General features: G+C 36.4%; 1 protein-coding gene across 3 annotated transcripts in view; it reads right to left on the bottom strand.

Annotated features, from left to right (window-relative positions):
* Window positions 1-3,057: 3,057 nt before the first annotated feature.
* The window catches only part of LOC121387516 (protein C3orf33 homolog), a 32,601-nt gene continuing 21,050 nt past the window's right edge, over window positions 3,058-14,608 (bottom strand). For 2 of the 3 annotated variants that reach the window (XM_041518659.1, XM_041518660.1), the window contains 3 exons: window positions 10,927-11,086; window positions 10,255-10,403; window positions 3,058-6,486 (listed from right to left, as the gene is read on the bottom strand). In XM_041518659.1, coding sequence (XP_041374593.1) covers window positions 6,202-6,486; window positions 10,255-10,403; window positions 10,927-11,086 — 594 coding nt within the window. In that variant the 3' untranslated portion in view covers window positions 3,058-6,201. The remainder of the gene's footprint in view (window positions 6,487-10,254; window positions 10,404-10,926; window positions 11,087-14,608) is intronic. The other variant, XR_005959835.1, reaches the window with a different exon arrangement.

Raw genomic sequence — 14,608 nt, 5'->3', positions numbered from 1 at the left:
TAAATGAGTACAGGTCAAACCGATTAGAAAAATGTTGTCCACTACTTTTAATTATAATTATTTGTAATAACAATTGTCCTAAATAAAAATAATAACAACAACAAGACAACAGTAGTTACGGTAGTTTTTTTTATAAAATTATAAATTTAAGATTTTAGTAGGTTGGATTATAAATACATTATCTCACTACCAAGTACACATGAAGTCATGCACACTTCTTGGCTAATGTCTATTTCCTCAAAGTAAAAATCTACTTTTGTAGACACAAAATCAGTTTCAAAGTTTTGGATGAGTTATTTAGATAGATAAATGAAGGGCAAAGCGCTCGTTTGATGCGTGGTCGGTTTGGGGTTGAAACCTGTCGGTGTGTCCAACAATCTAATTAAAATTAGCTCCACTATTAAATGTGGATCTCACAGCAGCCAGTTGGAGCTCATGTCCACCAATCAAAACCTTACTTGCAGAATCATGCCAGTGATTTAAAAATAATTTGAAAACATTCCGAATTATCCTGAGGGTATACGACATGTTTCATGTGAATTACGAATGCCTTCTGAATTTTTTTTTTTTTTTTAGGATGATGGGAAGGACTATAGTTTTAGAACTATTCAATCCAAACTCAAAGAGAAGGTAGACTTTCACATTTTCATTTATTTTTTTAAAATAAAAATTCAAAAGATCAAAACTGTTCGCAATATATCGCTATTAGTTTGTAAAGTGTTCCCCAAAGGATCATAGTACCAAACTTTAGAACAGTCCAGTCAAACAGACTTCAAAGGAGAAGTTGACAGATCATAGTACCAAGCTTCCAAACAGTCCAGTCAAACAGACTTCAAAGGAGAAGTTGACAGATCATAGTACCAAGCTTTAGAACAGTCCAGTCAAACAGACTTCAGCATATCAATACAACCAGATTAAAGTAATCTGATATGGTGCAAATCCATGCTGAATATGATGCTGATAACCACCAAGATGTCTTCTGAGAAATACATTAATTCAACATATTCATTATCTGAAAGTATACTAAGGCTAGATTTAATTAATTCCAACACTTATTTTATGCTGCATTTATCAAAAAAATTGAAAATTTGAAAATTTAGGATTTTCACCAAAAAATTTGGGCTTTTTAGGATTTTGAAGCTTTAATAAGGAATATTAGGGCTGCTGTCAAAAAATAAGGAAAATTAGGAAAATAAGGGCCCGCTTGCAAGCCTGTTATTTACAAACTGTACACACATACTGAACTAAAATCTCATATACATACATTCAAATACATAAGACAAGCAACCATGTAACAAGGCTATGTAAATTAAATGTTGTTTAATCAGAAGAAAGGAATGAAAGAATATTTTGTTTAACATCACTTAACACATTACTTACGGTTATATGGCATCAGACCACATAGCTGAGAGAGGAAACCTGTTGTCACCACAAAATAGACTACTACTGACGATTTGCTGCAATGGATCTTTTATATACATAATCCCTGACATGACAGGACATACCATGGCCTTTGTTACACCAGTTTTTAACAACTGGCTGGAAGAAAAAAAATAGCCCAATGGACCCATCAAAAGGGATCGACTCTAGACCGACCGTGCATCAGATGTGTGCTTTACCACTGTGCTACACCCCAACCCTTTGTTTAATCAGAGGCATGTCTAACAAGGTCAATGCAATACTTCATTTAGAGAATAACAGAACAAATCCAATGCTTCATTACTACTCTTGCAGATTAGCAATGTTTGGTCATTAATGCACACAAAAATAGTATTTTTCTGTTATTTCCAAAACACTTACTTTTTTTCTTATGTCAAACCAAGCTGAATTTTTTTTTTTTTTTTAGGATGATGGGAAGGACTATAGTTTTAGATCTATTCAATCCAAACTCAAAGAGAAGGTAGACTTTCACATTTTCATTTTTTTTTTTTAAATAAAAATTCAAAAGATCAAAACTGTTCGCAATGTCTCTATTAGTTTGTAAAGTGTTCCCCAAAGGATCATAGTACCAAGCTTTAGAACAGTCCAGTCAAATAGACTTCAAAGGAGAAGTTGACAGATCATAGTACCAAGCTTTAGAACAGTCCAGTCAAACAGACTTCAAAGGAGAAGTTGACAGATTATAGTACCAAGCTTTAGAACAGTCCAGTCAAACAGACTTCAAAGGAGAAGTTGACAGATCATAGTACCAAGCTTTAGAACAGTCCAGTCAAACAGACTTCAAAGGAGAAGTTGACAGATCATAGTACCAAGCTTTAGAACAGTCCAGTCAAACAGACTTCAAAGGAGAAGTTGACAGATCATAGTACCAAGCTTTAGAACAGTCCAGTCAAACAGACTTCAAAGGAGAAGTTGACAGATCATAGTACCAAGCTTTAGAACAGTCCAGTCAAACAGACTTCAAAGGAGAAGTTGACAGATCATAGTACCAAGCTTCCAAACAGTCCAGTCAAACAGACTTCACAGGAGAAGTTGACAGATTATAGTACCAAGCTTCCAAACAGTCCAGTCAAACAGACTTCAAAGGAGAAGTTGACAGATTATAGTACCAAGCTTCAGAACAGTTCAGTCAAACAGACTTCAAAGGAGAAGTTGACAGATTATAGTGCCAAGCTTCAGAATAGTCCAGTCAAACAGACTTCAAAGGAGAAGTTGACAGATTATAGTACTAAGCTTCAGAACAGTCCAGTCAAACAGACTTCAAAGGAGAAGTTGACAGATGTGGAGGTAGTGGGTATCCTTATAAAACTATAGACTCTATACTGGCGAAGTCAGCATTTTTGTATTGAGGGAACCAACCACACTGGAAAGTGGGGACAAACACATTGTCTGCGAGTTATGTTATGGGGTGACAGAAAAATACATAATGTGTTCTGGGGGGAGGGGCACTGCTACATGGTCTTCCCACATAAGTGGCACCAGTGCTATCAAACAAATTTCAAAATAACAATTATGTTAGACACCATAGTATTGAAATATTCATATGAAATATTCTGTGATGTCATTAACATTCCTTTCCTCTTTAAAAATAATAATAATAACAACAACAATAATAAATCCTGTTTTTTATTTACTTTTTAATCACTGATGACACTTATTTACAAACTGTACACACATACTGAACTAAAATCTTATATACATACATTCAAATTCATAAGACAAGCAACCATGTAACAAGGCTATGTAAATTAAATGTTTAATCAGAAGAAAGGAATGAAAGAATATTTTATTTAACATCACTTAACACATTACTTACAGTTATATGGCATCAGACCACATAGATGAGAGAGGAAACCTGCTGTCACCACAAAATAGACTACTACTTCCGATTTGCTGCAACAGATCTTTTATATACATCATCCATGACATGACAGGACATACCACGGCCTTTGTTACACCAGTTTTTAACAACTGGCTGGAACAAAAAAATAGCCCAATGGACCCATCGAAAGGGATCGACTCTAGACCGACCGTGCATCAGATGTGTGCTTTACCACTGTGCTACACCCCGACCCTTTGTTTAATCAGAGGCATGTCTAACAAGGTCAATGCAATACTTCATTTTGAGAATAACAGAACAAATCCAATGCTTCATTACTACTCTTGCAGATTAGCAATGTTTGGTCATTAATGCACACAAAAATTGTATTTTTCTGTTATTTCCAAAATACTTTTACTTTTTTCTTATGTCAAACCAAACTGATTTTTTTTTTTTTTTTAGGATGATGGGATGGACTATAATTTTAGAACTATCCAATCAAAACTCAAAGAGAAGGTAGACTTTCACATTTTCATTTATTTTTTTTTAAATAAAAATTCAAAAGATCAAAACTGTTCACAATATATCGCTATTAGTTTGTAAAGTGTTCCCCAAAGGATCATATTACCAAGCTTTAGAACAGTCCAGTCAAATAGACTTCAAAGGAGAAGTTGACAGATCATAGTACCAAACTTTAGAACAGTCCAGTCAAACAGACTTCAAAGGAGAAGTTGACAGATCATAGTACCAAACTTTAGAACAGTCCAGTCAAATAGACTTCAAAGGAGAAGTTGACAGATCATAGTACCAAGCTTCCAAACAGTCCAGTCAAACAGACTTCAAAGGAGAAGTTGACAGATCATAGTACCAAGCTTTAGAACAGTCCAGTCAAAAAGACTTCAAAGGAGAAGTTGACAGATCATAGTACCAAGCTTTAGAACAGTCCAGTCAAAAAGACTTCAAAGGAGAAGTTGACAGATCATAGTACCAAGCTTTAGAACAGTCCAGTCAAAAAGACTTCAAAAGAGAAGTTGACAGATGGATAGAAGAACAATGGACAATGGGTTTTGTCACAACAGGCATCGCAGTTTTGGAACTGAGCCAAATACACTTACATTTTAAGATTTAAATTAAAAGAACAAACTAGTATATATAAATATAATTATCTTGGAGCTGTGTTGGGGTGCGTGACTGGGCCGGGTACTGGGATAACAGAATATTAACTAAACTCTGCCCAGTTTTTCGCCCTTTACATAATTATATCCTCGATATTATTATTTTTATTGTGGTATATGAAATTTTAGTAAATAATTTAAATGTTTTGTGGGTCTATGTTGGGGTGCGGAGTGGGGGTGCGGAGTGGGGGTGCGGAGTGGGGCTGGTCCATACATTAATTAAAATGAAAGCCTAAGTGGACCTTGCTTTACTTCCCGCTCCTTACATATACTTTAATAAACTTTGATGATTAATTATTATTAATTATAAATTTAATATATAGTTGAATTTATGGTAAGCCAAATTTTCATTTTGTATAAACCCACCATTGGGCAAATAAAAGGTTCTAAACTCTGACTAATTTCAGATCTGGTTCAAAATTTGTCTTAATAGTCCGATCAAAATATTTTTAAATTAGTGAGCCGTCTAAATTGCGTACAAATTTAAACAAATAAAAATAAAACATTTGGATATACATAAACAAATTTAGTTTTTGTCTATTAATTTTACAAAATATGTATCCATTAATTTTTTTGGTCCAAATTTCAGTTGCTTTCTTTTACCCCTACCCCCTTTTCTCATTTGGGACACATTTTCTGGCGGAAGTCAAGAGTCTGTGCCCCCAGTGAGTGTGTTTGAACATTAATTTGATATAAGCACATTAAATTCCGACATTTGATCTGACAGTTTTATGTGGGCATACATACATACTTGTATCATATATTTTCTTTATTTTGTTAAAAGCCTTCCTTAAGGGTTAACTTTATAATAAAATTATGAACTATGAGCTATATTATACATGGTTTAACTCTATTTCGCTGTTTAATTTGCATGCCTAAAGTATTATTCCAATGTAGCGCTGCAAAGAATTTTACAAAATACCTAAGCTAAAGGTTCCAAACGTTATCAGAAAAAAAAGGGACCATCACTACATTTTTTAATTAGCAACATGGGATCTTTTATATGCAATTTCCCAGAGACTAGACAGCACATACCATGATCTTTGATATACCAATCGTGGGTCACTGGTTTGGATGGGAAAAAACCACTCCGAGAATGGGTGCACTTACATGATGTGAATGGAATGTTTCCAGTACCTACATGTACACTATACTGACTCTTGGTCCGGTTTTCTTTTAATGGGTGCACTTACATGATGTGAATGGAATGTTTCCAGTACCTACATGTACATTATACTGACTCTTGGTCCGGTTTTCTTTTAATGGGTCCACTTACATGATGTGAATGGAATGTTTCCAGTACCTACATGTACATTATACTGACTCTTGGTCCAGTTTTCTTTTAATGGGTCCACTTACATGATGTGAATGGAATGTTTCCAGTACCTACATGTACACTATACTGACTCTTGGTCCGGTTTTCTTTTAATGGGTCCACTTACATGATGTGAATGGAATGTTTCCAGTACTACATGTACATTATACTGACTCTTGGTCCGGTTTTCTTTTAATGAAGGATTTTCAATAGATTTTATAAAACTCAATTAGCCTTTATTGAAAATGAAAGCAGACAAACATGTAGTCATCTCGTGATATTTGACTACCACTTGGTACAACCTTTTTGTCAGGTTTTAACTTTACAATAGATTTAACCTTTGAAATACTGTTGCTGCTGCTGTAAATAATATAGTGAAACCTACATGGTACTGTCATACAAGGAATCCATATTGGGATATATCTGAATACAAAAATTGTCTTAGCTGCTAATCAAAATCCTTTTTTCTCTGATGACTGCTTTCTAAAATATTTCACTGGAAATAAAATTAAGTTTTTCAGTTTATGAAAGATTGCAACTTTTTCAATTTTGTTTTCTTTTGTTGCTTTCCACATGCCAAGACCTTTCCTTTCCGCAACCGATTCCAGTTTGAGTAACCTTTCAAGAACTTGCCCATGCAGGTGACTGTCGGAAAAAGGTTGGTCTTCAACAAAATGAACTTTACCAAAACCCATTTTTATCAGTTCTTCATTGACGTTTACTTTTCGCAAGAATCCCTGAAAGAATTTAATTAGCAAATACAGTGAACCTTTGATATCTCTACATGGGAGAATTTGCTGTTTAACGACACCACTTCAGCTCATTGCCAAATTAGCCAATTACTATTTTTTATACAACGTGGCTATAAGTACAACATTCCTTAAATTAACCACATTTCAATAATGTTCAAGGAAATACTCTACATATCAACAAATTGGCTCAACCACAATTCATTCCAGTGTGAGCCCTTGTGTGCACTGATTAGTCCAGGGCTCGAAACAGCAAACTGCAGAACACAGAAAGCAGTCATTGTTTTAGACCTGGCAGGTGAAATAACAATCCTTAGAGCACAGCTGAATTTCTAGTCCAATGGGAGCTTCATATTTGGTCACGTGAAGTACATTTATATCCCGATAAAGTACTTCAGACATTCACTTTATAAGCGGTATTGCTGCACGAGATTTTGGCTCTGCTCTAAGACAGTTAGAGGACGAGTAACAATACTTTATCGGCGTATAAAGGTAGTGTCGCACGAGAAAACGCTCGGCTAACGCCTCGCCTTTGTCTCGTGCGACACTACCTTTATATGCCGATAAAGTATTGTTACTCGTCCTCTAACTATTACAGAGACAGATGTATGTATGATCATCTCATCTTCTATTGTGCTGAGACTGAGCTTGTGATTCTCTTATATTTTATAATGCTATAAATTACATCTCATTCTCAGAGCTCCCAATTTATCCACTCACTCCGAGTTTTGCTAGTGATGAAGACAGACGTGTCGCTCTGCTCTCTCGTGTTACCCCCCCCCCCCCACCCCCACCCCCACTCATCGAAACCTATGGATCAGTGTTAGAATACCGTGTCGCCTACACCGGGTCTCGGTCAACCGTGACCCTGGTGTACGGCGACCGGCTCAAGAAGAAAGGAAGGTGGAGGAAGAGGAGACGTGCGCCAGGGGTGGTTCGGGGGGGGAGGCAACACCGGTGGCTAAACTGCCGGCAGCGGCTCCTTCTGCTTCGCCGCCACCCCAGGGATTGTCAAGAGGACTGTAGAGGCACCTGCCCCAACGGACCTGACTACAACCACGACGGAGCCAGACGATCTGGACACAGCGATTTTTTATTCACCGTACCGGCGACCGGCTCCACCATCACCTACTTCTGCGCTTCCGGCTGTGCCACTGATTATACAGGCGACACCCATCGAGGCGCCGGCCCGAAAGGCAGCTGTTCCGAAGCGGAAGGCAACCATCCCCCCGGGCGGCCGACTTCACTACCGCCGCAACCTGACCTTCAACAAGCTAAACATTGGTCACTACAGGCCGGCCGATTACAACAGTGATATGTTCAGCTCGTGAAGACGAACGTGGAGGACGTCTGACGACTCATTAATGCACCGAAGCATGAAGCATACCATCAGCTTCCAACAAGCCATGCAGAAGGGGAGTTCGCATTCCACAAGGTCAAGCTGCGTGAGGGACAGGACGCACTTGTCATCGCCGTTCGCCGTGCGGGACGTTACCACCAAGGACTGCTGTTGAAGGAGATGGACAACCCAACCATACATCTAATCATGAAGGCAGTCACGGGGAAAGACTACCGTCCACTCACCAGTCAGCTAGCATCCGACCCGTACCGGCAGTTCCTCCCCCAGCTTGACACCGCCAACTTCATCGGGACTCCCTAGTCGTCAACCACCCTACCAACCTCCTTTGCCTCCGTGAGTATGGACTTAGTCAGACTTTAAACTTTTTGGCCGTCATCTCTAAAACTTTGTTTATTTTTTTTGTAAATAGTCTGACACCCTTTCCATTCCCATTTATCTACTCACCCTATGCTATCTTATTTCCAGAAGGCTGTATTTTTTCTTTTAGCAGCCATATTTCTTTTGGCCTGCTATTTTAAAAGAATTACTACCCATATTTTCTCATTTAAAACTAATTTTGGGTAATATTGTGATAATATTTAAGTTTACAGAATAGACTAGTGATGTTCCAATGATTAATTATAATCGAAAAGATATACAGCCAAGATGACAAATTTAATAAATTAATATTTCTAAACAAAGACAAATAAAGTCAGGAGAAGGAGGGGGAGAGAACGAGAGAGAAAGAAAAAGAAAAAGAGAGATCGGTTGGAGAAAACTGATTATATCTGATAATCGATGATAAAATTGCAGACGATTCCCAACACTGACGTGTGACGATACCATATTTGACAGGCAATAGGATGATGATCCAGTGAAACCATAGCAACAGTTTCATTTCAACAGATCCTTTTGTTTTGAAATATGTTTTAGGGTTAATGCTGGCTTAGTTATATGTACACAACATAAACCACATTAAGGAAGTAAAAATAGATATTTCATTAACATACAGGTGCACGAATCAGTACTGAACAATTAAGATGTCAAATATATAGAGGTTATTACCAGAGTGTTTTTCGGTATTGTCAATATCATATATTAGGAATAAACATTATTTTTATTCCTAATATATGATATTGACGATACCGAAATACACGAGGGTAATAATCTCTTTATCATATAAGCTCAAGCTTAATACAACGTGTTTTTGTAACCTGTACACGCAACTTTAATTCCAGTCCGCCATTACTAGACATTCAAATGACGTAAGAATATGTGGCGCGGTGTATTTTTGAATGGAAATGACGTCAAACTCGAAAGACGTCATTTTGGATGTCCTTACATCAAAATAAAGTTATGCCTAACGTTTTTTTGTTTTCTGAATGCTGGACAGCTTTCAGTGTCAAATTGCCATTGAAATGTTTTTATTTGACGACTATGAATGCATACGTCAATCATGGAGTGTAAGATATTATATGATAAAATTATTTATCATATAATATCTTACATTTTCAGTGCAATCAAAGTATGTGATATTTTTCAGATCGCATACTATAAAAATGTGATAACTTTGCAAATTAGATGTAAATTAGTCGAGGTCTCAGCACTAGGTTTATTGACATTTAAGCAAATATACTTGAATATCAAGTAATGGCGGACTGGAATTAAAGTTGCATGTACACTTAACAAAAACACGTTGTATTACGCTTGAGCTTATATGATAAAGAGATTATTACCCTTGTGTATTTCGTTATCGTCAGTATCATATAATAAAAATTAAAATAAGGTATTATGCTCACCAGAGGCTTGCATAATACAATTTTTATTCCTAATAATATTACGAATAAAAATTGTATTATGCGAGCCTCTGGTGAGCATAATACCTTATTTTTATTTTTTATAGTAATATATGATATTGACGATACCGAAAAACACTGGTAATAACCTCTATTTCTGAAAAAGGACCTTGTCCATTGTACTGGTTATTATATTTTCAAACTCATCCATCAGAATTTTCACTTCATTTGTCAAGCAGAACTCTGTTATAAGACCAGGAGGTGAGATTGTGAATTTATTAAAACGGTAGCTATGTTAGTGTTTTGTATTAGTAAATCATGGTAATACTTAAAGTTTGTCTTCTTTAACGACACCACGAGAGCACATTGATTAATTATTGGCTATTGGATGTCAAACATTTTGTAATTCTGACTGTTAGTCATCAGAGGAAACACACTGGTTGGAACAAGACAAAACCCTATCAGTTGAATGGATCCACCAAGGTGGTTCGATCCCATGATGCAAACACCTCAGGCAAGTGCTCAACTGACTGAGCTACATGTAAATACTGCCACCCATGGTAATAGATGCGGGACAGGGAGCTAAGATTTTAAAATAAATAATTTCATAATACTACTTACAGGTTTCCTATACACAATACACTGTACCGATGATGGTGAGGATCGGAGGAGTTTGAACCATACATGTCTGTCTTTGATGCTATCAATAAGCCACTTCCGACCACCAGGTGTCACTGCAACGCCAATTATTTCAACTGGAAGTAAACCCTCTAAAATAAAGAGATATTATACATATATAAAACTGTACTTGTATTTATGCTTTGTATTAGTAAATGCATTTATGGAACGAGGGGTGGAAATAACCCTCTGAGAGAAAGAGAGAGAGAGAGAGAGAGAGAGAGCGAGAGCGAGAGGGAGAGCGAGAGAGAGAGCAGGAGAGAGAGAGCGAGAGAGAGAGAGAGAGAGAGAGAGAGAGAGAGAGAGCGAGAGCGAGAGGGAGAGCGAGAGGGAGAGTGAGAGAGAATGCGAGGGAAAGAGCTGGAGAGAGAGAGAGAGAGAGAGAGATTACAGATATATATAAGTGTAGTTTCCTGTTGTATTTATGCTTTGCATTAGTATATTTGTTTACTGAAAACAGTAACCAAGTGTATGATCTACAGCAGGGCTTGAAATAGCAGCCTGCAAAAAGCAGTCTATTTCTTGACTGATTTATTAATCATCGGTTGTCAAACATTTGGTAATTCTGACATATAATCTTATAGAGGAAACCCACTATATTTTTCCATATCTTACCATCATTTTGAGATGATAGCCACGTGGGTGTTTGTAGTATAGGCTGGTGTTGAGTTAGTAATGACCCTGTGTCTGTCACATAGCGGACATTTCCTTGTAGCGTCACATTCTTTTCTATGTAGCTTGTAGGTATTTGACCCACTGATGTGAACTTTGTAGTCTGAAAATTAAAGTTTGTTTTGTTTAATAACAGCACTATAGAGAACATAGATTTATTAATCATCAGATATTGGATGTTAAACATTGGGTTATTTTGACAAAGTCTTAGAGAGAAAACCCGCTACATTTTTCTATTAGTAGCCAGGTAGAGATGGGCGGTATTGAAATTTCAGCTTTGGTATCAGTATAAGTATTTTTGGGATGATTTAACTCGGTATTGGTACGGTATTCGGTACCGATACTCTGTATCGGTACGGTATTTGATATTGATACAATACTGATACCAATATCGAGCAGTATACTTGGCTTTAAATGCATGCCAAGTTACATGCAAGTCTTACCCGCTAATTTCATCTAAATAAAATTAAATTCCATACACAAGGCCCTTATCTCTGTCTTCTTTTCAGCTACTTTGTGTTCTTCAAATATATTGTTAGTGCTTTATTAAATAGAGTAAAAAAAAAATCAATACCAGAATTTCTGTATTTTGAGATTTGCTCAGTACGTTAAATCGGTATTGAACGATATATACAGTATACAACCCAGCTCTATAGCAACGGATATTTTATATCTCACAGACAGGATAGCACATACCATGGCCTTTGATATACCAGTCATGGTGCACTGGCTGCAATGAGAAATAGCCTAATGGACCCACCAATAGGAATCAATTCCAGACTGACTGTGCATCAGGCAAGCGCTTTAACACATAGGCTATAACCAGCCCGAAAGTTTAAGATACAAGTATTTACTTCAAATTAAAACAAACTATAAACAACAATGAATCATATACCAAATTCAAATAATTAAAGTTCTGTAATACTAGTATTCATTACAGTTTAAAGGCATGGCATTGAGCCAGCCATAGCAACAAACATTTGTTAAATTGTTCAATGAATAGTAATGAGGGAACGTCACTTTATATCAACAGAATTCAATATAAAATATGATCTTGCTTATGTTTTTATTAATATGTATGTGTCAAATTTAAAAACAACATATCAATTTTCTGTTGTTGTTTTTTAAGATACATCTATCTGGGTATGAACAATGGTATGTTCATACTCCAATGAACCTAAAGTTTGTTTTGTTTAATGAAACCATGTCAAACATTTGGTAATACTGACACGTAGTTATCAGAGGAAACTCGCTACATTTTTTCATTAGCAGCAAGTGATCTTTTATATGCACTTTCCCCCAGACAGGAAAGCATATAACATGGCCTTTGGCCAGTTTTGGTGCACTGGTTGGAATGAGAAAAAAACAATCAGTTGAATAGATCCACTGAGGTGGTTCAATCCTGCGATACAAGCATCTCCCAATGAACCTAAAAAAAATAACAGGCAGTCCTTAAAGGAATTCATAATTGTGATGAATGAACATTTTATAAATTCAACTATAAATCATTTTAAAATCATTGATCTACATGTAGGATTTATATTAGTCATAAATGGACATAAATGTGATTTTTAAAACAAGAAAGCAAAAAGGAGTAAGCATTTTGATATTGTGATGACCATACATGAAGGTGTAACTATAAAACATGTTCTGTTCATTTCGACTTTGGTTTGGCACCGCAGGGCACAATATTTCACGCGAACCGCCGTTCTGTTCGCGTGTCAGTTATGCAAAAATTAAATTTACGCGAACCGCAAATTGGTTACGTCATGACCTGTAAATATTCAGAAATTAAAACTTGCAAACTTCACGATTACAGGAAGTTTATTCATGCAGACATACTACTAATATTCCGACAAATGTTTTAGGCTGAATTTTAGATACTTGATGCGCAGCAAACCAGTAGACAACGTTATATTGCAACAGTTGTAACTTGCGACCAGTCTAAATTTTTAAAAATATTTTAAAGAAATGTGCTCGGACCTCTAGGGATGGAACCGGCCTCGGTGGCGTCGTGGCAGGCCATCGGTCTACAGGCTGGTAGGTACTGGGTTCGGATCCCAGTCGAGGCATGGGATTTTTAATCCAGATACCGACTCCAAACCCTGAGTGAGTGCTCCGCAAGGCTCAATGGGTAGGTGTAAACCACTTGCACCGACCAGTGATCCATAACTGGTTCAACAAAGGCCATGGTTTGTGCTATCCTGCCTGTGGGAAGCGCAAATAAAAGATCCCTTGCTGCCAATCGGAAGAGTAGCCCATGTAGTGGCGACAGCGGGTTTCCTCTTAAATCTGTGTGGTCCTTAACCATATGTCTGACGCCATATAACCGTAAATAAAATGTGTTGAGTGCGTCGTTAAATAAAACACTTCTTTCTTTCTAGGGATGGCTAAATTATCTGCTGCTATTTTATCTCTAAAGGTAGTACTAAACCAAATAACTTCCGGCTGGGTCAAAGTTCGAGGTGCACCCAACTTTTGATAGAGAAGTGAAGACCACAAGTCCTGTGATTGGTTATAAATGTGAGTGTGTTGGTTGTAACAAAAAATAATTTCATCTGGGCTAAAAAAGTATGCAATTTTATTTCATCTAGTGCCACTGTGTCAAGTAGCCTTGTGCTTGGAACATGTATGGGGTACCTGTAAAAAAAAGTACTAAAATTTTGTGCGGAACTAGGGTAGTCATAGACGCTACCCGTTATCTCAGAAATGAGCAGCTTGACACCCACTTTTTTGCGATTCACTTTAAGGGTGAGGGGTGGTAGTATTTATATCCGTGGCGTCTGTCGATTGATACATTGCAGGTAGGAGTTGTAGCCACATATGTTACTATTGTCGTCTATGGGATTTGATTTGGTAGCACATATTCAGTGCATAATAAAAAATATTATGATTTTGTGATTTTATTTAATTAAACTATACTGGTTGATTAATTAGCCATCACTGGACCACACAAGTTCACAATTACCTTGACCTTGACACTAATCACTGTACATGGCTCTGAATGGAGTTTGAATCAAAGTTAGCACTGAGGAAAAGTTGGTTTTGGCCTATAATTCATACTGTAAATATTTCAATAATTTCTTTTTACATGGTATTTGACTTGCCATACACAACTGCTGTTAAATATGGTGTTATATATAGGCAACCTGAATTAAGAGTTTAATACCAATTTATTTTTATATTAAAAATAACATGTGTCAATAGTGGGTTAATGTCTTTAGTTTCCATTAACATAGTTAATTTTTCATGTATGAAATTCTGAAAACTCAAATTTGTAAAGAACTTGATTTTTATTGTCATTTTGACATATTTATAGAGTGCTAAGTTATATTTTAGACAAATTTGTAGTTTTATGCAAAATTTAAAATAAATTTAAAGAAAAACTTCACCAAAGACATAATTAAATTTGTTGTCACTATTGTGCCTTCTGTTCTTAGTTATACATAACAATAAGCTTGTTAAACATGCCTTTAGATCTCCAGATCAAATATTTTTTTAAATAATCACTTAGTTTGCTCTCACAAAGACCATTTTAGGTTTATACTGGATTCAGAACCAATTTTTTTTCGATTTGATTATCTGCCTTGGAGTAAGTTGATAATTAATTTTATTGTTAAAGCTG

Source organism: Gigantopelta aegis, chromosome 13, assembly GCF_016097555.1.
Source record: "Gigantopelta aegis isolate Gae_Host chromosome 13, Gae_host_genome, whole genome shotgun sequence".
Taxonomy (NCBI): Eukaryota; Metazoa; Mollusca; class Gastropoda; order Neomphalida; family Peltospiridae; genus Gigantopelta; species Gigantopelta aegis.
Note: the sequence above shows the minus strand (reverse complement) of the source record. Positions and strands in the feature narration are given on the sequence as shown.